Raw genomic sequence first — 24,700 nt, forward strand, 5'->3', positions numbered from 1 at the left:
ATCATAGGGACCATCATTCGACGCAAGAGGTATACTCGAAGAAAACGATCACTTCTCTGGACGATAGAGATGAAGTAGCAACAGCTTCATGAAAAATCTTTTTTGTTTCTGTAAATATTTGTGTTTATAAGTCTACAGAAATTTAAATTTATTGAAGATCCATGCTACTGAACATAGTTTTTACTATTTTTAGGTATAATTTTTTCTTTGTTAGTTTTAAATTTAAATTCTTAGTGCGTTAGCGTAAGCTGTAAACTTATGAATTAAACAAACAATACTATTATTTTGTAGGAAAGTGAATTTGTAGTATGGGCATCTACGACTCCAGTACTGACTTGAATAATATTCTTGCGGTTAACTAATCATAGTCGTGGTTGCCACGTATACAACGCCTCTTGATATACCTACATGTTAATTAAATGTACCATTGCGTCGTTGAGAATGCCTAATCCGATACGTGCGCGATTTAAATCAAATTAATTAATACCTTATTATATGTTTTGTTGCTAGGTAGGTAACTACTAGTCAATCAAAAATCTAGCACGGATCAAGGATTTGGCATTCTTATACCGGGGCCACACTAACTGGAAACGCCGTTGATTATCGCGATAATCCCAGTATGGCGGTATGAAGTGTCCATTATCGCGATTATCCCAGTGAGGCGGTATGAAGTGTCCATTATCGCGATAATCCCAGTGTGGCCGTACGAAGTATCTATTATCGCGATAATCCCAGTGTGGCCGTATGAAGGGTCCATTATCGCGATAATCCCAGTGTGGCGGTATGAAGTGTCCATTATCGCGATAATCCCAGTGTGGCGGTATGAAGTGTCCATTATCGCGATAATCCTAATGTGGCCGTATGAAGTGTCCATTATCGCGATAATCCCAGTGTGGCCGTATGAAAAGTGTCCGTTATCGCGATAATTAAAGGCGTTTCCCGTTAGTGTGGCCCCGGCATCACCGAAGGTTGTTTGTTGAAATACTACTAAGACATATGTCATAGTTTAACACTGATTAATCCCTGTATATCGTGTCATTCACGAAGACGTTTGCCTTGACACGTATTGTCATGTTATTAAAGGTTAGATTTAACAAATCTGCGCGTCATGTGGATGATACGAAAATTTTGTATTTTTACTAAGAAGGATTATTTTTGCGAAAACTCGAAAGGAGCTTAGATATTAGTGCCGAGTTTCTTGCCAGTCCCATATCGAGACGGGATAGCCTCTTACAGTTTAGGAGGGACGTAAAAAATATTCTCGGTTTCGAGGTTGTAGGGTTAGAGCCGGCATAGCTTTATTTGACGTTCATAAGCGCATTATTTCGTGATAAGTCACAACTTCACAAGCTACAAGTATAAAGTACAGTTTTTGAGAAACGAAATTACTATTTTAGTATATAATATCTACTAGTGTTTGTTAACCTGTGAAACAACAACACTTGTGAATACTCTTTTATCCCCGCTCTTGTAACAATTATACATTTACGTGAAACGGAAACTTGTAAAAAATATTGAAATACAAGCGTTACCATAGATACACACTTGTATTACAAGACTTGTAAAGTACGAGAAATAGGCCCCTGGTCTTACTAGTACTTACTAGTCTTTTTCTAAAAGCCAGTAATTTTCTCTTTGGGAAAAATATTAAAACTTCTTATATTATTTAACCTCAAAGTGGATGTGACGTGTTAAAGCGACAATACCTGTCATAATATAGTCGAAATATTTTTAGACTTTTACAGTATTTTGGAGAAATGTGTTTACCTTTACCTACAGCTCTTGTAAATAAATACAAATAGCAACTACTACATATCTTTACCCCGAATAAATTATAGGCATGGCCAATAATTTAGAACACAACTTACAGCCATCTGAGCTGGAATCCTATGCACTTAATAAACAAGGGAAAGGGAACAATAACCAAAACGGCAACTCCTACGAAAATGTAGAATTTAGAAATTTCGATACAATAGACGTGGAAGTCAAAGACTCATCAACAACGTACAACGTTGATAAACTTTGCTTGTCACGTGGCATTACGATTAAAAAACTCCAAAATGAGAACAAAAAATTGAAAAACGATTTGGAAAAAGCTGGTGTCGATCTCGAATCGTCTAGAAGAACGTTCGAAGCTGTAACAGGCGAGTTAAAGAAGCAATTAGACGTGGCACAGAAACGGGAATCTGAAGGAATAGCAACGACGCTCGACTTGCGTTTGGAAAATGAGAAATTGCATGTTTTATTGGAATCCAAGCAGAGTTTGGTTGACAAACTGAAGAAGGAGTTGTTGAATGTGAAACGTGCGCTGAAGGTGGCGATTAAAGGTACTTATGTTCTATTTATTATTTATTTAATAGCTTGAGAATTCAATATAGTCATATAAATAAATAAACTAAGCTGGGGCGAATTAAACTAACAATCTACTATCATCTTCTATTAATTAGGGGTAATCAAATATATGTAGGTACTGTAATACTGTTACTGTCTCTGCTTCGGTGCCCCCTGAGGATGGGGGCCTTGGGGACGGGCCCCGTGTGCCCTTATGGTAAAGACAGTATTGTTGCTGTATCTATAGACTCATTATCATCGACACCTGGCCGTTGTTTTCGGGCACAGCGGCTGCTTTCTACCGCTGAGTGTCGCTGGTGCGCTCTCAGGTTACTGACGTAGCCAATCTTAGCAGCGAATGTGCGGCTACACTCGCTGCAGGTCAGCACCCCTCCGACATAACTATATGTCATGGCCATAGGTGGTCTGGCCTTTAGCTCGTCACGCTTAGCGTCGGGTTCTATGCGTCGCCTGACTTCGAATTCACGCACCTGCGTCTGCACAATATGCCTCCACTGTGGATGGTCACCAGCTAGAGTCTCCCATGTTGTTGGCTCTATATGACCTCTCTTCATATGAGCCTTTTCAACACATCTGACCGCAAAATCTGAACGTTCAAAACATGTAAAAAAATTGTTTCTATAGACATCTGCACCGTCTCCGGGGCATCGCAGGGTTTCAATGGTGGTCTCGAGGATCGTCCTTATAGCGCCCGGAGCCCATGTCCCAGAAGCTCCAAAGTCAAGGTCAAGGTCAGATTCGCGGACAATAACTCGGACTCTCCGAAGAACAGGCAAACTTAGGTTTTTTCATTAAAGTTAGGTATATATTCGAATATATAGTGTGTACTTTGGATATAACCGCAAACTTAGACAAGACGTAGGTTTTAGTGCTATAAAACAATTCCACAAGATTTTTTTTTCATTCACTTCACTACCAGAGCATAATTAATTTCAGATTATTTTTCGAGCGCAACGTATTTCGTACATCATGGTCACAAAAGTGTGTTAATTAAGCCTAAACTAACTGTTCTGCCCTTTGATTATGCGGTCGTATCAAAAATACACGCCGTATAAAACAAAGTCGAGGAAAGTGTGAAGTCATCGATAAAATCAACGAATAGGGAGCGTGCCCGTTGAAGGGTCTGCCACTTTGTCGCCCGTATAGTAAACTTGCATTTGCCATTGACACTTCACATTTTAAACGCCACGCCGATCCTGCGCGGCGCGTCATCTTGAACCCTATCAAAATGCACGAAAGGTGATATTAGGATGAAGCCGCACGCATCAGTTGACGTCTTTAGTGGTCAAAAGGTTAATCCGCAGATGATTGATCCTTACAGTTGAATTTTGACAACCATAAATAGCCGAAAGGGTTAGTGCCATACATTAGAAAGGGATAACATGATTTGTCCCTGAATCGCTGTCAAACTTCGGTTTTCTAGGAAGTTTCCTACCGTACAGAGAGGTAGTACTTTTATTTATTCTGTACTACAATGTAACCTGCGTAAAAACTTCGGAAATAAAGAAATAAAATAAATCCGAGACATACCATATTTTTGTTACCATAGAAATAAGGATGTTTACGGATATATTTGGCCATCTTGGCTGTCCCTATGTATTAAGAGCTAACTGTACCCACTACCTATAGGTAAGGTGTAGATGTAGATATAGTAGGGTACACAAAGCGTTCCTAGACAGTGTCCCGGCCGCGGCCTCGGGAACTGGGACGACGACTGCGGATCGAGGTTACACATCAACATCATCTTTACACACCTAACGACTATTTTATACGCATACATCAATAGTCGTTTCCTATAGACAAAGATATAAGTATACACCGTATTTTTTTCAGTTAATTTGAAGGGTGCATTCCTGAGCTTAAATTAAGTAACTTTCTGAAAGACAACGGTATTCTAATTAACTCCATTTCGGAGATAATAATTTTTTTTTTATCTGATAAGACCCTTACGAGCGTGGCCTTAGGGCCTATTTACATATTGATTATTGTTTAGTACGAGTTAATACATTTGAGACTAAACATGACTACTATCTCGGATGATCGATGTCCGAAATTACATTGATATGTGACAGCTTTCAATTGTTTGGCTGAGTTAAATGTAATACCCGTGTAACAACAACGCTATATGCAACATTTAATTACTATAAAAAAAACCGGCCAAGTGCGTGTCAGACTCGCACAGGAAGGGTTCCGTACCATTACTATAAAAACGGTCACCCATCCAAGTACTGACCCCGCCCGACGTTGCTTAAATTCGGTGATTGGATGAGAACCTCGAGATTGGAAAGAAATATTTATTTTATTCTGTTTTTAGTATTTGTTGTTATAGCGGCAACAGAAATACATAATCTGCAGAAATTTCAACTGGCTAACTATCACGGATCATGAGATAAAGCCTGGGGACTGACGGACGGACGGACGGACAGCGGAGTCTCGGTAATAGGGTCCTGCTTGACCCTTTGGGTACAGAACCCTATAAATAACCAATAAATAAATATATTTTTTTTTGGAAAATTAACCATGCCATGTAGTTTCCTTAAACGTAATAACAAATACCCCAAAGGTAATGGAATTCAATAAAAACACGGTGTATAACTCCGTATAAGTAAGAAAAAAACGTGCCTCAAGAAATCAAGAAAAATGTATGCTCGAATAGATGGCGTTATACCTTTGGCTTATACTCGAGTACAAGGCGACGCCGTTTGATATTAAACACATGACGACCGGTTTGGCCTAGTGGGTAGTGACCCTGCCTACGAAGCTGATGGTCCCGGGTTCAAATCCTGGTAAGGGCATTTATTCGTGTGATGAGCATGGATATTTGTTCCTAAGTCATGGGTGTTTTCTATGTATTTAAGTATTTATAAATATTTATATATTATATATATCGTTGTCTAAGTACCCTCAACACAAGCCTTATTGAGCTTACTGTGGGACTTAGTCAATTTGTGTAATAATGTCCTATAATATTTATTTATTTATTTTTTTATATCAGTGAAAGAACATGGGTCAAACAACCATATGTCATTCTAAGAGTTTTAGTCCTGTGTCGAAATATGGCAGTAAATTCAGTTGACTACAAAATTTGCTTTAACAATAGGCTTGTATTCTCAGTTCTTTTTTCTATAGATAGTAGTTACTTGTTTTACAAGGGGACAAAGTTGTCGTTTAACCCTTCGTGCTAATATTGATACCCGAGAAAGCGACGATTCTAAAATTGAACAACGAGCGACCGAGAGGGCGAGTGGTCCGAAAAGTGCAATCTTGAGCGTTACGAGCTTTGGATTAAGTTACAGCCCAATTTGAACGTAGGTACACGGACATCAAACTGATATGAAAATCATGTCATTTAGTTATCGTGCCTTTCGCTCGTACTTGCATTGGCGCGAGATGGACGCGCCGTAAAAAACATCATTTAGATATCATGTTAATGTCAGAGTACGTTCAAATTGGCATGTGCTAGTTTTGCTACCGAGTGAAACCCAACATTTTTCATCAGCATCACACTATCGCGATAAAAAATATTAACTGTAAGAAACCATTACAATTCATAATCCAAATAATCGCTATTCATTATTTATCATTCAAATCATTAAGTACTTAAGTCAATTATAACAGCCAACACTTGTAAAAAAACTCGAAATTATCGTCAAAGTACTTTGCCACTCTTGTGGATAAAATGCTACTTTCTCGTCCGATTTTGAAGAATATAGAAAACCTTTACGAGCTGGTGTGGTGAAAATTATTTTACTGTTAATGTACGCACGACATATTTGTATACGCACCAATGTGTGCTTACAGGTTACTAAACCGTCTATAGGGTAATACCGTCTACAAGCTAGCATAGGGGCAATAATTGATAGTTCATTGATTTTGATTCTTTTATCTATTAAAACTACATTGTTATTATTGTACATTTATCTCCTATATTTTCTTCTAGGCAGGTATACTGCAATGTACATTCTACGCCAATAATTTTATTTACCATGCCATCGATAGATTTCCGACGAGGTGAGACAAATGAGCCTCGAATTATTTCTATCCTGAATGACACTTAACTATAATTCCTTTGTATGCTTCCCACGATTTTTCCATAATTTCTGATTGGCATTGAAACAATTGTCCACTAATAAGAATTACATTGAAATTAACTCGCGTGAGTAGACCTTGAACCAGTTGCGTGGTTACTTTAGTCACTTTATACCGTTCTACTTGAAACGGAGGGCCATCAGAATATCTTTGAAATTCTTGAAATGATTCTTTCGCTAATTGGTAGTACTTAGGGTCGTTAGGATTTTGTTCCTCTTCACTTCCAACTTTGTTCTTGGGATTGTCAGGATTTCGAGATATCTCACAGTTCACTTTTATATTTTTACCTTGAACCCATTTCTGTTCAAATATTTCAGAATGGCATATGAATGGTTGACCTTTGATAGGAGTCACAGTAAAATCAATTCGAGTGATTATTCCCGCAACAACCTGAGTGGTAACCTTGTTTACTATGATGTGTTTAACTATAGTAACACCATTAGTTTCCTGGAACTTTTTGAAAGATTCTTTTGCTAAATTTTTGTACCTATGATGGTCAGGATTTTGAGATACTTCACCACCAGGAACCAGTGGATACTTTTTTGTGTAACATGTGATGCTGGTAACCCAATTTTCTTGTACGATCTCTGAGTGACATGATAGTGATTTTCCTGCTATAGGAATTACATCGTACTCAATTCGAGTGATAACTCCAGAAACTATTTGTGTGGTTACTTTAGCCACCTTGATGTCTTTAACTTTTACATTTCGATAAGTTTTTTGATATTGTTTGAAAGATTTTGTAGCTAATTGTTTATACTTAGGATCGTTAGGATTTTGGGGTACTAGACCACCAGGAACTTGGGGGTTATTTTTCCTGTCACAGGTGACACTGATGATCTTATTACTACCCCAGTTTTGTTCTGTAATTTGTGAACGGCATGCAAATTGTTGCCCTTTAATAGGAATGACAATGAACTCTATTGTAGTGATAAGTCCAGATACTACTTGCGTAGTTACTTTAGTTACTTTCAGCTCTTTAACTCCAATGAAACCATTAGTTTGTTGATAATTTCTAAATGATTTTGTTGCCAAATGATTATATTTAGGATCGTTAGGATTTTCAGGTACTAGCCCACCGGGAATCTCTGGTTTCTTTTCCTTGTCGCAAGTGACTCTAAAGATCTTATTATGACCCCATTTCTCTGTAATCTGGGAATGACATGAAAATGATTTACCACTCGAAGGAATCACGTTAAAGTCTATTCGAGTGATAACTCCAGAAACTACCTGTGTAGTTACTTTAGTCACCTTGAGCTCTTTGACTTTTATAAAGCCATTAGTGTGTTGATAATTTTTTAAAGATTCTGTTGCCAATTGTTTATACTTGGGATCTTTAGGATTTTGGGGTACTAGGCCACCGGGAATATGTGGGTTCTTTTGCTTGTCACAGGTAACATTGATGATCTTATTATCAACCCATTTTTGTTCTGTGATTTGTGAACGGCATGCAAATCTTTGCCCTTCAATTGGAATCACAGTAAACTCTATTCGAGTGATAACGCCAGAAACAACCTGCGTGGTTACTTTAGTTATTTTCAGCTCTTTAAATCTTATGAAACCATTATTTTGTTGATAATTTCTGAAAGATTCCGTTGCTAATTGTTTATACTTGGGATTGTTAGGATTTTGGATTACTAGGCCACCGGGAATCTTTGGGTTCTTTTCCTTGTCACAAGTGACGCTAAAGATCTTATTATGAACCCATTCTTGCTCTATAATTCGTGAATGGCATGAGAATGATTTACCTCTCGTAGGAATAACATTGAAATTTATTCGAATGATAACTACAGAGACTACTTGCGTTGTTACTTTATTCACCTTGAGCTCTTTCACTTCTGTAAAGCCATTAGTTTGTTGATATTTTTCGAAAGATTCTGTTGCTAATTGTTTATACTTTGGATTTTTAGGATTTTGGGGTACTAGGCCACCGGGAATATGTGGGTTATTTTGTCTATCACAAGTGACACCGATGGTCTTATTATTACCCCACTTTTGTTCTATGATTTGTGAACGGCATGCAAATTTTTGACCTTGAATTGGAATCACAGTGAACTCTATTCGAGTGATAACTCCAGAAACGACTTGGGTAGTTACTTTAGTTATTTTCAACTCTTTAAATCTTATGAAACCATTACTTTGTTGATAATTTTTGAAAGAGTCCATTGCTAATTGTTTATACTTGGGATCGTTAGGATTTTGGGGTACTAGGCCACCTGGCATCTGTGAGCTATCTTTTTTATCGCAGGATACGCTAAAAATCTTATTATGAATCCATTCTTGCTCTATAATCCGTGAATGGCACGAGAATGATTTACCTATCGTAGGAATCACATTAAAATCTATCCGAGTGATAACTCCAGAGACTTCTTGAGTGGTTACTTTATTCACTTTGAGCTCTTTAACTTTTATAAAGCCATTAATTTGTTGATACTTTTCAAAAGATTCTGTTGCTAATTGTTTATACTTTGGATCTGTAGGATTTTGAGGTAATAGGCCACCTGGCATCTGTGAGCTATCTTTTTTATCGCAGGATACGCTAAAAATCGTATTATTCCCGATTTGCTCTATAATCTCTGAATGGCATGAAAATGATTCACCTTTAATAGGTATAACAGTGAAATCTATACGAGTGATAATTCCAGAAACTACTTGCGTGGTGACATTAGTTACATTTATTTCTTTAAAGCCATCAGTTTCTTCAAAGTTTTTCAAAGATTCTATTGCTAATTCTTTATACTTAGGATCCTTAGGATTTTGAGGTTCTAAGCCGCCTGGTAGATTTTCTGTTTCACCATTAGCTATCGTGCAGTTTATGTCAATGATCTTTGAATTATTGTCCGGTGTCCATGGAGCTTCCACCACCTTACTAGTACATTTAAAATGATCATTCTTAACTGTAATCACATTGATCTCAATAGTAATTTTTATTTCAGAATTGATTTCTACTTTTGCCCTGCTTACAGATATTTTCTTTACATCTTCTTTTTCAAAAGGTTTACGGCCAGGGGTTTCAAATAAGGACGCAATAGATAGTTGTGCTAAGTCTAGGTATTTCAGGTTTGTAGGGTTTCGATCTTTTTCAGGTCGACGTTTATTGCTGGAACTCAATTTTTCACGAAACGGCGAATCACATTTATGAGTTATATATTTTGCATTCTTCCATTTTTGTTCCCACACATTGAAATCACACGTTGTCGATTGACCACTAACCAGAAATAAACGAAGTTGTATTCTAGTGATGATTCCTGAAACCACCTGTGTCGTAACTTTAGTCACTGTAATATTTTTTGTGTCTTGGTCTCTGACATGTAGAAAATAATGTACCAGTTCATTAGCCATTTTTTGATATTTAGGATCACTTGCATTTTGCTCTTGTACTCCTCCTATTATTCTGTTTGTCTGATCACCGTTGCAGACCTGAAACACCATTTTGTAGCTGGTATTAAGAAATAATTTTGAAGGTTATATTAACAGTTCTATACTTTCGCTCTATTTTATGAGTTATGTTTTAAGGAGCTCCAAGTTAAAACCTGACGAGAAACTGCACAGGACCGAGATCAGTGGCGAGCAATCGTGTTGTAGGCCAAGACACACTAAGGAGTAAAATGAAACAATCCACGTGAGATGCAAAGTATTCCAGAGAAGAGTCTCATTCCGAGCTATGTTAGAATTTCAAAATATAAGAAAATAACATACCTAGGTACGTCAAACAAAAATGTTACGAATACGTAGACTACGAATAAAATAATAGGTATTAAATTTACCCGTGATCTACAATATTCTACCAAAATTAACTATTTTTAAGCCTCCCTAAGCTGATTGAAGTACAGTCAGCCACGAAAGTTGTTTACCACTTTTCAACTCTATTAATTGACAAATAGAGTCGAAAAATAATATTAATATATATAAAACCACTTTCTGGCTGACTGTACCTAATAATTATTATCGAGCGATATGTAACTCACAATGTGTTTTAGTATGCTTGCAGGTTGAGCTTATCAACAAGCAATAATCTTGCTAGCATATGTTTTTTTTAAGAATCCGGTGTATTGATTAAATGTACTTAACACGATTTTCACTCATAAAACTGAGTTTTGCGTTGTGTGTAGTCAACCTTAGTTGTGAATTATACACAGACGGCATAAGATAAATGCGCGGTGCAGTATAATTCACAACGCGTCACCTACCTACATTTTGCACAAAACAGTTTTGTTAAGAAAACGGTTTTAGCGCGATCGTGCGACGCCTCCGCCGCACCTTCGCGTCACGCCGTATGTGTATAATTCACAGCTTAGCGTAAAAGTGAATAATCAAGACAAAGTGCGGATAGTTCGCAAAACCCGCGCAGTTAGACCATGTTGACACAATTCCAATTCTACAGTCTGCCTCCGACCACAAATGTCCCATTCAAAACCCCAAGCCAAATAATAAAATAAGTGCACGCTTATGTCTTGTTAAATATGTATTTGCTTACCCCACTCCACATTAAGCAGAAAAACAGTAATATGAACATGCATTTTTATTCCCAGGATTATCTATTTCACAGTGAACCGTGATTGAGAACAAAGTAATGAAGTATGTCATTATATTTTTAATTCATCACAAATATTTTGTGGTTAAAAGCCGCATTTTTTTGGTATACTAAATAAATAAAAATTGGCCAAGATTATGATGTACATTACACGCATAAGGGAGTACCTTCGCAGCGCTTTGTACGTCTTTTTACTAAGAAGAAAATACTTTCCGCAATAACTCAAAAACGGTTCGGCCGATCATGTTCGATATAGTTTTCATTTAAAGTATTTATTAAGCTTTTATTACATTTTTTTCACATTTTTGGACCTATGGGTCAAAAGTTAGAAGGAGACACATTTTTTTTTCTTTCGGAGCGATTATTTCCAATATTCACTTAATTATAAGGTGATTGCTGAATTCTCGTATTTTTTTGAAAGACCTATCCAACGATATCCCACATTTTGTATATAATATTTTCTAGGTTTTTATTTTACCGTTCTATCGACACGCATGCATGATTTTATGTACCTATCCATGCCAAATTTCAACTTTCTAGCCCTAACGATCACGGAGCGAAGCCGTGGACGGACAGAGAGACTGACATGGTGAAACTATAAGGACTCCTAGCTGACTACGGAAACCTAAAAAGCCCACGGAGTCACAAATCATAATTACTTTTTAATTAGTAATCAGCGACGGTCATAGTAAATTTGATACACATACGAGTTTTATGTTTTTGTTTTTTTCTGAATCAGCCAACATATTTACTATACTTAATTTTTAGAATTCTGTAGTAAATTAACAACACTTATAGTTTTGTCTATCTATTTGTCTGTCCGTCCGCCGCTTATATATACCATATCTTTTTTAAGTATAAGTATATTTTTTTCGTAGATACGACTCACGCTTGACTTTCTTATAGATTTTTCTATAGATAGAGTTAGACCAAGCTAAGTTGGCGACGATTTTGATAGCCCAGACTGTACAAATGTTATTTTAAACGTAAAAATCTATGAAATTATGAGATCTAAATAACACTTGCGCTATCAATTTTGTTCCAACTTAATAGGTACTCTAAAAAACTGTTCTAATTTGCATTTTTTCTATTATGGGCTCTGTAGGTATGTACTTTAGGAGAGAAAAGTCAGAGAAGTATAGCTGGTAAATTTTCGCTTTGTTTTCTGAATAACTTTAAAACTAATTATTTATCTTTAAAATTTTAACAAAATATATTTAGGATACTCAAAACCAGCCCTATCATTCCTATTGTTTTAATTCGATGAAGCGATATGTACATGATTTAACATATTTAAACATCATCCATTACATTTAGGGCGGGGCGATTTCAGGACTAGCGTATTTTTCTGTGCGTATACGGTCGTTTCGGCGGTGCGAGCTTACACGCGCCCTACATTTCCTTACATTTGTTTTTTTTACGAGCTTACATGCGCGTTACTTTTCCCTACTTTTAGTCTTCCTATACAATCTTATACGCGCGTACGAGTACGGTCGTATAAAACGCTAGTCTGAAACCGCCCTTCCGCTACACGTCCGTTTTTGGGTCACCGTCTTACAAAGGAATTAGGGATATTGACTAAATTTTAACTCAGTCTGTCCAGTAGTTCAGGAGCAAATTGATCGTATCAGACGGATAGACACACGACCCACGAGTGATGAGTATCTGGGGGCACGACAGTGCCCCCGCCAAAACGAGCAAAGCGAAGCGCTAGGGCACTACCTACCTTCTCTCGAAACGTTTCGTCGTTTTTTTGAACCACTCTCTCACTCTTACGCATTCGCTGATTCCCTCATTAGTTATGCATTAATCGTATACGGCCGAACATTTAAAAGTTATATTAACGATATTAGAAATTTACAGTTGAGACTGCTTAAGTTCTTAGTTAGCAAAAAAGTTAAGGATTACCAATAGATAAAAAAGATATTACTACAATGATTTGTATAAACTAACGGCTACAAATAAATATAACACAAAAAGCGTAAGAGAGAAAAGATTAGTACAGCCGAGGGCAAATAACTACTATGGCGGAAGAATGTCAACATATATAGTGCCGAGAACCTTTAATAAAATTAGTGTATTACAACAGAATAAACTCTCTAAACCAATGTTGAAGTCAAGGCTGAGGTCCTTCCTCCTCGAGAACAAGCTGTTGACAGGTTGAAACTTAAAACGCAAGCACAATAGCCGAAAACACCATAGACGTGTGCTGTTTTCGAGCAGTAAGGACCTTAGCATACAGGTAGCATAAGTGACATGTGATGTCAGGTTAAATAGATTAAGATATTTTTTTCTTGTTTAAAAAATGGGCGCATCGTGCCATCAAACGTTAAAGTTTGGTTTTTACTCATGCTACTTTGTCTTAGAGGACACAGACTTCAGAAACATAGTATTTACTTAAAATTAAACTTAAAAGCGAACTCTATTACAACTCCATGTTAAAATCTCCTCTAATATCTCTAAAATACTTCAAGGAAGCGACTTGTACATTTTTAAAACGGGTAAAACAATTATTAAAAACAGTTTCGATTGAAAACTCATTTATTTATTTCAAAACCAAAACCACTTCTGATATATTTAAGAGTAGTTAGGTATATGATTCTTAAAACACGTACAGGTAACGTCTGATGACAGTGACAATGGTAATTTTTACAAATATACTTTGTACACTCGGTCGCAAAACTGCATGGTCACTTTTATGAATGAAATCATGCAAATGAAATCATTCATAATGGTCCATACAGTTCTGCGCCTCGCTATATTAGGTATTGCAAATATGTAGATATAGGAAACGTTACAAATGTTACAGGGCAGAGAAATAGCATAAAAAAGTTAATAAACTACGCAGCGACTCTACTGTTCACGCGATTAACTGGTTCTGGCTTGTATTATCCAGTTTAATATATTTAAATATTCCTATCACAATTTACTTCTGTAATTTTTTTATATCCATTCAAATTTTCCCAAATTTTTGAGTAGCACTTCAATCCATTCACATCCGCATTTAGTGGTCGAACGACGAAATTTATGGCATACCATCTTCCTGCGGCTAAAGTACTGGTAACAAAAGTTACAACGATGTCAAACTTTCCTCTCAGGTCGACCTTATTTTTTGAAGTCCTCATGTATTCTTTTAGCGCTCTTGACGCTAAAATTAAATATCTAATTTTTTGACGAGTAGGATCTACCCAATCAATTCTACCTAGGAGATGAGTATGTTTATTACAATTTACGCCGATTGGGATCTGGTCAATCCATTTATTTCGTGTGACAAAAACTACACTGCAATTGTAATAACTGGAACCACCGTACTTCTCTGAAGCGAATACGTCTACTTTATAATAACTAATAATTTCTTTACCAAGACGTGTCCGTATTTTGTTTAAACTCCTAATCTCGCTGTGTTTAACTGTCCATCGCATTGTATTAAAGTAATCGGTAATTGCTTGATCTATTAAGCTTTGTCCACTAATTTTTGGGTTGCTGGCAGATTGAGATAGCCTTAGTTTGGAAGGTAAACAATTGACTTCAATATTTTTGTTTTGTAGCCATGGTTGTTCCAATATCTCTGAATGGCATTGTAACGCGTCGCCATTGGTAGGAATTGCCTTAAAATCGATTCGCAAGATTACTCCTGAAACTACTTGCGAGGTAGCTTTAGTCACCCTAAGTTCTTTAAGTGTAAATTTACGTAAATTATGAGACATTCGATATTTTTTTAAAGATTCTTCTGCTAATCGTTTGTACTTAGGATTGCCAGGATCTTGTTCCATTTCGCCGCCTGCTATCATGTCAGTGGTTGCAGATAACTTTGCATTGGAAAATGGTTCACATTTCACTTCAATATTTTTGTTTTGTAGCCATGGTTGATCCAAAATCTCAGAATGGCACTGTAACGCGTAGTCGTTGGTTGAAATCGCCTTAAAATCGATTCGAAAGATTACTCCTGAAACTACTTGCGAGGTAGCTTTAGTCACCCTAAGTTCTTTAAGTGTAAATTTACGTAAATTATGAGACATTCGATATTTCTTAAAAGATTCTTCTGCTAATCGTTTGTACTCTGGATCGCCGGGATCTTGTTCCATTTTGCCACCTGCTATCGTCTCAGTGGTTGCAGATAACTTTGCATTGGAAAATGGTTCACATTTCACTTCAATGTTTTTGTTTTGTAGCCATGGTTGATCCAAAATCTCAGAATGGCACTGTAACGCGTTGCCGTTGGTTGAAATCGCCTTAAAATCGATTCGAAAGATTACTCCTGAAACTACTTGCGAGGTAGCTTTAGTCACCCTAAGTTCTTTAAGTGTAAATGTACGTAAATGATGAGACATTCGATATTTTTCAAACGATTCTTCTGCTAATCGTTTGTACTTAGGATTGCCAGGATCATGTTCCATTTCGCCGCCTGCTATCATCTCAGTGGTTACAGATAACTTTGTATTGGAAAATGGTACACATTTTACTTCAATATTTTTGTTTTGTAGCCATGGTTGATCCAAAATCTCAGAATGGCACTGTAACGAGTTGCCGTTGGTTGAAATCGCCTTAAAATCGATTCGAAAGATTACTCCTGAAACTACTTGCGAGGTAGCTTTAGTCACCCTAAGTTCTTTAAGTGTAAATTTACGTAAATTATGAGACATTCGATATTTTTTTAAAGATTCTTCTGCTAATCGTTTGTACTCTGGATCGCCAGGATCTTGTTCCATTTCGCCCCCTGCTATTATCTCAGTGGTTGCAGACAACTTTGCATTGAAAAATGGTACACATTTCACTTCAATGTTTTTGTTTTGTAGCCATGGTTGATCCAAGATCTCAGAATGGCATTGTAACGCGTTTCCTTTGGTAGGAATTGCCTTAAAATCGATTCGAATAATTACTCCTGAAACGACTTGTGTGGTTACTTTAGTCACCCTGAGTTCTTTAATTGTAAATTTATGTAAACTATGAGACATTTGATACTTTTTAAATGATTTTTTTGCTAATTTTTTGTACTTTGGGTCGGCAGGGTCTTGATTCGCTTCGCCGCCTGGTATTACGGTCAATTTCTGACTGGTTGCAGATAGAGTTAACTTTTTTATCGGATCTCTTTTATCGGAACATTTCACGTCAATATTTTTACGTTTTTGCCCAGGCCGTTCCGAAATCTCTGAATGGCATTGTAATGACTTGCCTTTGGTAAGAATTGCATTGAAATCGAGTCGAGTAATTACTCCTTCAACAACTTGAGTAGTCACTTTAGTTAAAATAAACTTCTTAACTGAAACAGATGAGAATCGAGGGCGGTGTTTCTCTCGATACTTTTCAAAAGATTCTGCAGCTAAACGTTTGTACTTGGGGTCTTGAGGATTTTGTTCTTGTTCACCACCGAATTTTAACTTATTCATCTGACATGTAACGTTAAAATCTAATTGTTTATTAACTTTTTCCCAAATTTCAGATTTACAAGGAATTTTCTGCCCTTTACTAGGATCGACATGGAAATCGATGCGTATCATTGTTCCAGCTACCACTTGTGTGGTTACTTTGTCGACTGTAAGTTTAATAACGGAAATTTTCACGCTTGTGTGCGATTCAAGATACTTTTTGAAAGATTCTTTCGCTAAGCGTATGTACTTAGCGTCTTTAGGATTTTGAAGTTCTTGGCCACCTAGTTCGTTTTCATTCGACTGGTCTAAAAGGGCGCCCTCTTCCCCCGTAGTAATATCGCAATCTATATCGGTAACTTTTGTTGTCTCTATAGTTTCCCATGGTGTTTCTACAACTACGCTCTTACATTTGTAACGATCATTTTTGACAGTCGTGACATCAAAAGTAAGGACAGACGTGATTTTTGAATTTACCTTAACTTTTGCCGTTGTTACAGATATTGCTTTTACGTCTTCTTTTTTAAAAGGTTTTTTGCCTGTGATGGCAAAAAAATCACTTATAGCTAGGTTTGCTAATTTTTTATATTTCTGATTTTTAGGGTCCCGTTCCTGACCAGGTCGAGAATTAACTCTGGAGCTGAGTTGGTTTGGAGAAAAAAGCGAGTCACACTTAGAAGTTACTAATCGTAGTTTTTCCCAAGTTTTCTCCCATATTTCAAAATTGCACGTTGACGATTCACCGTTAACCAGGAAAACTTGGAATTGTATTCTAGTGATGGTCCCTTCAACCTCCTGTGTCGTAACTTTATGCACTACTACTTTCTTCATATGTTTTACTTTTAAGTGTAAGTAGGAGTGTACTAGTTCTTCAGCCATCTTTTGGTATTCAGGATTATTTGGATCTTGCTCCTGCTCCCCTCCAAGTGATACGCCCGCTGCATATCCACAGCAGATCTGAAAAATTGTTATCCAGCTGAAGTCAGACGAACTGTTTGTATTTAAATTACGTAAACGTTAAAAAAATCCCGTCAATTGGGATGCGCCAAGCCAAATCCAACGCGTAGAAGCCCTTCGACTATTTAATTAAATGAAAAGGGTACGCTGAGCGAATACCGTTCCAAGTCCCAATCCCAACCTTTATTTTAGAACGCACGCTGAGACAGCACTCGCCAGGAGGTAGGCCCAATTCTAAGTTGATGGAATCATAAATAGACTAGAAATAGGTACTACGGAAGAGCCCCGTGTACCTACAAAATTGATATAATGATCGCTCAACACTAATTTGGTTAACAAGGGCAAATACGGCGATGTACATGTAAGAATATATCGCGCCCATGTTCCGCCACGACTGACGAAGCGAAGCAGAAACACGTTACAAGCTGAAAGTGTTCCTGATGCAATCGCGCCAGCTTGTTTGTGATGAGCGTGCTTCAGCCGCAGCTGGAAACCATCGCGGGCGCGGATTTCTGGCCGAAGGGTGTGGTATTTCAGCGGTTCCGTGGGAATCTGCTGAATCCTATACTGGAACAGGCGTCGCACCCGAAAACTGTGTCGCCAAGAATTTTTTTTAGCTTTTAACATTTTTCTTATTGTAGGAATATATGTTAGTTTGTAAGGTATGTAGTATCTATAGGCCTTATAGTTCTATTATTTTTTATTTATTACAGATATTTTTTTTACATTTATGTACAAGACTTAGAGTAGAGAGGTGTCACTAAACATGTAGCCAAGTTCCTATTTATGTTTCTAGATTTACTCTCGAAAACGAAGCTTAATCGCCTCCCATGTACCTCCCACCCTGGCCGGCCGGCTAAGGGCAAGCCAGCGGCAGACGGGCTTCTTTTTTATTTAATCATCATCATCATCATCTCGGCCATAAGACGTCCACTGCTGAACATAGGCTTCCCCCTTGGACCTACACATATACCGGTTCGAAGCGACCCACATCCGTCTTGTGGGTGGACAGACGACCTCCTCCTACGCTGCGCTTGCTAGTCCGTGGTCTCCACTCGAGCACTTTTCGACCCCATCGGCCATCTAATTAACCATTTAATAACAAAACCAAATACAAGAACATGGAATGTTTAATCTTTTTTAGGGTTCCATAGCCAAAATGTAAAAACGGAACCTTTTATAGTTTCGACATGTTTGTCTTTCCGTCCGTATGTCATAGCCATTTTACTCGAAAACTAGGTATGCTTTATTAAAACAAAATTTTCTCACTACCTAATGCTTGTCTAGTAAAATCCGAAGTGTGGCGCATAATCCGTTTTATCATTAACTTTTTTTAAAACAACAGTTATCTTGAAAAAAAATTGATTAAGTGAATACTTTTACATATAATCGCTTCGACAGACAAAAAAAAATTGTCCCCCATCCTCTCTAAATTTAAACGGGGCGTATAAAAAAATACTTTTAATGAATTTTATTACTCATAGTGATTAACTCTTTTCCAAAAATTGCTAAGGTACCGTAAAGAAGCGTCCTCGTCGCTTGGTTTTTTCAATTTTTGACTTGAAGAAAGAGTATAGGTAGTTAAAAACATACTTAATTTACTTACCCAGCCTGATGTTAGTAAGAATAATAATAATATATGTAAACGCATATTAATACAGCGCGCTCGATTGTAGTTAATGATTATGTACAATAGAACATAACACTTTATATGGATTTCTGTTCATGAAAATTATTTTCCAATTAATTAATTTGCACCGGACACTAACGTCAATTTTCTACACTTTTTGATTAAGCCACGCCTTCGACCAACTGATTGATTATAAGAAGTACGGGTACCAAGGAACATTCATAGGTAGCTACATACGAGTATACTAGACATACACATAAGGCCTCTCGTCATCTACGATTACCATAATTAGTCTCAGGGTGAGATTCCACTAGTCTAAAATCTTTGTCCAATGTGTATTTGCGTCTCAAATTTTGCTTTAAACAATGTGAGACGCAATTCACGTTGCACAAAGATCTTAAACAAGTGGAATATCATCCTCATATAAAAGCTATAACAGACGGGCGTACCCGACCACGACCTTGGTCCGGTCAGAATATGTATGAAACTCATATTTAGTTGATACCTGGCTGCCTAAACAGAAAATTTGATTTTGTATTTAGGCAGCCAGGTATTTTCAATCAGCTTAATAATTATGCAAAATATCCTAATGTAGATTATTATTATAATTATTCGATCATTATGAGATATCTACTAAATAATATAGTTTGACATGTACTTCATCATTTCTTTTTAGTTTTCTGTGTTTTCTTTGTTTCTAAGTTTTTAATTTCATGGTAATTTTGAATTGGTTTTGTTATTATTGACATTTTATAATTATATGTTTGCATGCCAAGTCATTGACCATCATAATGTAAATTCATATAGATTAACATAAGAACAATTTATACTGTAATTTATCGTTATGAAAATAAATAAGAAGAGGCATCAGAGTCAAGTGAATGTAGTGGAAATGAGAGCGTTGAGAAGTGACGTGTGGTGTGAAATTACAAGATAGAATTAGGAACAGTGTGATAAGGGAAAAGTGTGGACTGAACGAAGATGTAGTGACAAAAATTGAGAAAGTTATATTGAGATGGTTTGGACACGTGGAAAGAATGAGTGAAAGAAGCTTAACAAAGAGAGTGTAAACGGGAGAAGTAGAAGTGGGTGCTGGAAGGGGTCGACCTCGGCGGACTTTCTCAGATCAAATCGGGGAAATCCTGAAGAATGGCCAGGTCAAGAGCACCCTAAACCGACGAGCGTGTATGAGGAATGTTATGAAAGTGTAGGAAGCGAAAGAGGTATGTCAGGATCTTAGGAAGTAGAAATCCGTGGTCTCTGCCTACCCCTCCGGGAAATAGGCGTGATTATATGTATATTATGTATGTATGTACGTCTGAAAAGAAATAAATCAAATCAATTACCGCAGGGCATCTTGTGGCGAGCTGTTGGGGAGTAACGACCTCACGGACCCGAGTACTCCCGAGAGTCGGTCAGGGTCTTCGTCTCCGGCGTGCCTTCGTCGGTTGGAGTGAACCCCAAGGGGACCCGCGGGGCTCTCAGCTCAGGCTTGCCTTCATTGGCCGTCTAGGGAGGAGTCGTTAGAGCTATATGCTCCAGGGGTGGAAGTGAAATATGCATAAGACGCGAGTTGGCGCAGTGGCTGTTGTTATCAGCAGAGCTTAGCTGGGATTAGCTCTTTTTAGAGTTTGCATAACATACCTTGTCATTCAATGCTAAATGTGGTGTAATTTAATAACTAACTAAATTATTTTATTGACGTTGCCTTTTGCGCTACGATTTTTATGTCGCCATAAAAATATGATTTTTACTAAAAAACTTGTTGGTCTGTAAGGTATGTATATATGGGCCATAGTTGCCTGACAATAAATTATATTTAATTTATTTAATTTTTTAATTTTAATTTAAACATTGACGTTACTTTTTATTTCCCGTGCTCTGAAAGTGGCTCGTAGTTTATCTATGAAGCGGGTTGAAAGTGATATATTTCGTTATAGTTATAAGTTGTTTTATGATTAGGTACTTGATTAGCAATGACAATTTTTTTCAAAATATGTTTATCGTATAAATTTCCATTTTTAGGGTTCCGTAGCCAAATGGCAAAAAACGGAACCCTTATAGATTCGTCATGTCCGTCTGTCTGTCCGATTATGTCACCGCCACTTTTCTCCGAAACTTATAAGAGCTATACTGTTCAAACTTGGTAAGTAGATGTATTCTATGAACCGCATTTGGATTTTTACACAAACATAGAAAAAAAAACAATAAATTTTGGGGGTTCCCCATACTTAGAACTGAAACTCGAAAAATCTTTTTTCATCAAACCCATACGTGTGGGGTATCTATGGATAGGTCTTTAAAAATGATATTGAGGTTTCTAATATCAAAGTGAAAAAAAGTGTGTCCCCCCCCCCCTGTAACTTCTAAAATAACAGAATGAAAAATCTAAAAAAAATATATGATATACATTACCATGCAAACTTCCACCGAAAATTGGTTTGAACGAAATCTAGTAAGTAGTTTTTTTAATACGTCATAAATGGTACGGAACCCTTCATGGGCGAGTCCGACTCGCACTTGGCCGCTTTTACTTTTTACTCCCGATGCCATAAATAACGATCCTTTTACTTACCTCAATTGTTCATTGAAAGATACTTCAAGAAATAACTAATACTTTTTATGTAAGTAGGTACCTACCTAGTCATGTTTTATAAAACACACGTGCACATATTTTACTTTCGCCATATTCGAAATGAAAAGTAGATATAGAGTGTTTAACTCAGGTTCGAGTTGAGTCCAACTAAATGGGTTCCTTTCATCGTTAACAATCTACGATTTATTTAATAATGTTTTTAAAATCACCGCGACAAACTAAATATAACTTCAAACAAACATTCAACTACGGTAAATATGAAATTGTATTCATTAATTTCTACTTCCCCCCGTCTTTATCTGTGAAAATGATGATGATGAGTGATAAAAACTAATATCCTCAGTCATGTCCCACCTCAGGCCTTAAACTGTCTTTTCAACACACTTGCTCAAAACGACGTTTTTATTCCACCGTTTTTTGGCTCATAATCCTAGATATTAAACTCGCGTGCTTTTTCAGTATATTATAACACTTGGGCTTTTTCATTATATTATCCGACTGAGTTAAGAAGGTAACTGATTGCAAATAATATGCATGGAAATGGAGCCTTCTTAATTTGGTCGAGTAATACATTTTTTTTCTAACCAACTATTAGGTTTCAAATGTTAGTTCAAAGAGTTTTTAACACACCAAACATAATTTATAGATTAAATTATCTCGTAAATTACATTAAGTGAGAACCTGTAATTGGCTCTGTAATTCTATTGGAAGTTCTAGATATATATAGCGCTGTTGGTTTTCCATATACTAAAATAAAAAATAAAAAAAATAATAATAATGAATAAACATAACAATTTATCGATTTGATCTTCATCCGTCGAAAAGAAATACGAAAATATTAGCTTTTTTTACATTTTTTAATTGGCTGTTTGTCGAATTCGTGCGCGCCTTTGCCTTGCGCGCGCATTTGAATCGTGCGTAAAAAAAATATAACGCGCCTGCCATTTTCCGTATTTGTCGTAAAATTGGAATAGTTTTGCATGTTTTTAGTTTATATATTGACGAACATGTCATTTTCAAGCATTGAAAATGAAGTACACATAAAATTGACGCTGCCAGTAATACTAATAGAGGCAAGAGCCGAGACCGACAGCTTTTTACCATCAAAATCGGGTGAAAAATCATTGGCGGCATATGAAACTTTTATTCAATGGAAAATCAGCAAAAACGCCCAGTCTTTCTTGGAAAACGTGTTGGTAGCTTATTCCAATGAACTGGCGAATAAGTGCCTACAAGCCCAGCACGCTTTGGTGCAATTATTCGATGTTAAAACTGTAAGCCACCATTTTGAAAATTGTAGGTACAGTCAGCGTCAAATACTTCGTAGCAACCAAAGTAGCCAAATAGTTCGGTACACCATTTATTTAGTATGGTGTACCGAACTATTTGGCCACTTTGACTGCTACAGAGTATTTGACGCTGACTGTACCTTTACTGTTTTCAAAAAATCTGATTTATTAGTTTTGTTTTTTCCTCGCAAGTGTGTTGAAAAACGTCGTATGAAACGCGTGTGCATTGGTCATTACCCACATCGGCTTTCTTATTGCGCGCTCGCTTACAGCTCGCGCGCACAATATCGCCTCGTGTGTAATGACCAACTTAGCACACTTGTATCATAATGTACTATTATACAAAATTTCATCTGGATCGGTTCAGCGGTAGGGATTGACTCATTTGTAACTCGTGCAACTAGGGTGACCAGATGTTCCGTATTTTACGGGATGTCCCGTATTCCAGGCACGAATTTTTCGTTGTCCTGTAATTTGGCGAAACCAATACGGGCCAGCACATTGTGCAGTAATTTTATAATTTAATAGCATTTAATCATAATAGTAGATTATTGCAGAGGCCGGGAAAGGGCAGTTCGTGGCTGAGTTTCGAAAGACGACGAATCCACGAATTGCTGTTCCTTCCGAGGCATATATAGTGATTTTTTGAGCCTGAAATGATGCTAACCGGGTCGTGTAGATGCAGCCCGCGGCTATATTAATTGGCTGTATGGGTTTTTCTTAGTGGATACATGTTTTTAAAAAGTAAAAAAAACAATGGGTAGCACTCCGGGAGTGCCTGCAGAAGTGAAAACTTGAATATTAACGTTGTGCATTTCTGATATCTTGGAATGGTTAGGGCATACTTTTGCACGAATTGCTTTAATTATCAGTATATAAGTACTATCATTTATGTGGTAAAATACAATATTCATTTATTGCGCTATCGTACACATGACAATTTATATTACATTAAAAAATTTACACTTCATAACTATTACAATTATTTAACATTAAAAAGTTTATCTCTCAGAAAAATCAACTTCCATCCATCATTTCAACGACTCTTACACTCTCGACTCTACTGGCTTCAATGACATTGAAACTGTTTTTCGATCAGGTCACGTGTCCGTCTTACAAATTTTCAATCTATCGAATCTGTTGGTCTCGTGACCTGTCGCGAATTAAACATTTTTCCCCATCACAAAAAGTGCACAGCGCCGCTAAAGAAGTTTTCACTTCAAAAACAATACAGTAATAATTTTCCCGTCCGCTAAAACACGACAGTTTAATAATGGTTTGAATTATTTTAATTTGAGTTTGACTATAACGAAGAACTGCCCGTACTATTTTTGCTACAATAAAGTGAACATTTCCTAGCATATTGGACAAAAAAGATATATTCGAATAAAATAAAAGTAACAATAAAATTAATGAATGTTCATTTTTAATAAAATACGGCCTGTCCCGTATTTTAACCTCGAATTCCGTATTTTCAATGCAGTTGTCACGTAAAACCGGAAATCGGACCTAGTCACCCTACATACATCCTACCGACGTTGCCTCGAATGTTTTGAACTTTTGATGTTGGCTGAAACAGCCCGATAAATACTAGCTTCTCCGAAAAAATACGCAGACAAATAATTAGAAACTACTAGATTTGTCCGCGATTTCGTCTGCGTGGAATTAGTAATTTGAGAAATAGTAAGTAACACTATTCTATCCCTTCCCCATACAAACTTCCAACCCCCTCCCTGATTTTTAGAATGATATCCCCCTGGATTTAAACTATTATTTATCACATTTTAACTAAATTGGTTCAGCGGTTTAATCGTGAAGAGGTAAGAGACAGACAGACTTTCGCATTTATAATATGGATTAGTATGGTAGAATTATAATAAAATCAAG

General features: G+C 36.9%; 2 protein-coding genes across 3 annotated transcripts; one reads left to right on the forward strand and one right to left on the reverse strand.

Annotated features, from left to right (window-relative positions):
• The first annotated feature begins 1,583 nt into the window (after positions 1-1,583).
• On the forward strand, positions 1,584-3,242 carry LOC133528706 (uncharacterized). Its single transcript, XM_061866178.1, has 2 exons — positions 1,584-2,327; positions 2,977-3,242. The coding sequence occupies exons 1-2, from the start codon at positions 1,841-1,843 to the stop codon at positions 3,132-3,134; spliced, it is 645 nt and encodes a 214-aa protein (XP_061722162.1). The 5' UTR covers positions 1,584-1,840; the 3' UTR covers positions 3,135-3,242.
• Positions 3,243-6,223: 2,981 nt separating this feature from the next.
• Positions 6,224-19,125, reverse strand: LOC133528598 (uncharacterized). 2 transcript variants are annotated; one of them, XM_061866041.1, is made up of 2 exons: positions 18,905-19,125; positions 6,224-9,861 (listed from the first exon to the last, which is right to left on the reverse strand). In XM_061866041.1, exons 1-2 carry the CDS (start codon positions 18,947-18,949, stop codon positions 6,391-6,393), a joined length of 3,516 nt encoding a protein of 1,171 aa, XP_061722025.1. In that variant the 5' UTR covers positions 18,950-19,125; the 3' UTR covers positions 6,224-6,390. The 2 variants fall into 2 exon arrangements, with proteins under 2 accessions (XP_061722025.1, XP_061722026.1); XM_061866042.1 differs by lacking the exon at positions 6,224-9,861 and adding an exon at positions 13,499-17,298 and having other exon boundaries at positions 18,905-19,120.
• Between the last annotated feature and the right edge of the window lie 5,575 nt (positions 19,126-24,700).

This window comes from Cydia pomonella, chromosome 19, assembly GCF_033807575.1.
Source record: "Cydia pomonella isolate Wapato2018A chromosome 19, ilCydPomo1, whole genome shotgun sequence".
Lineage (NCBI taxonomy): Eukaryota > Metazoa > Arthropoda > Insecta > Lepidoptera > Tortricidae > Cydia > Cydia pomonella.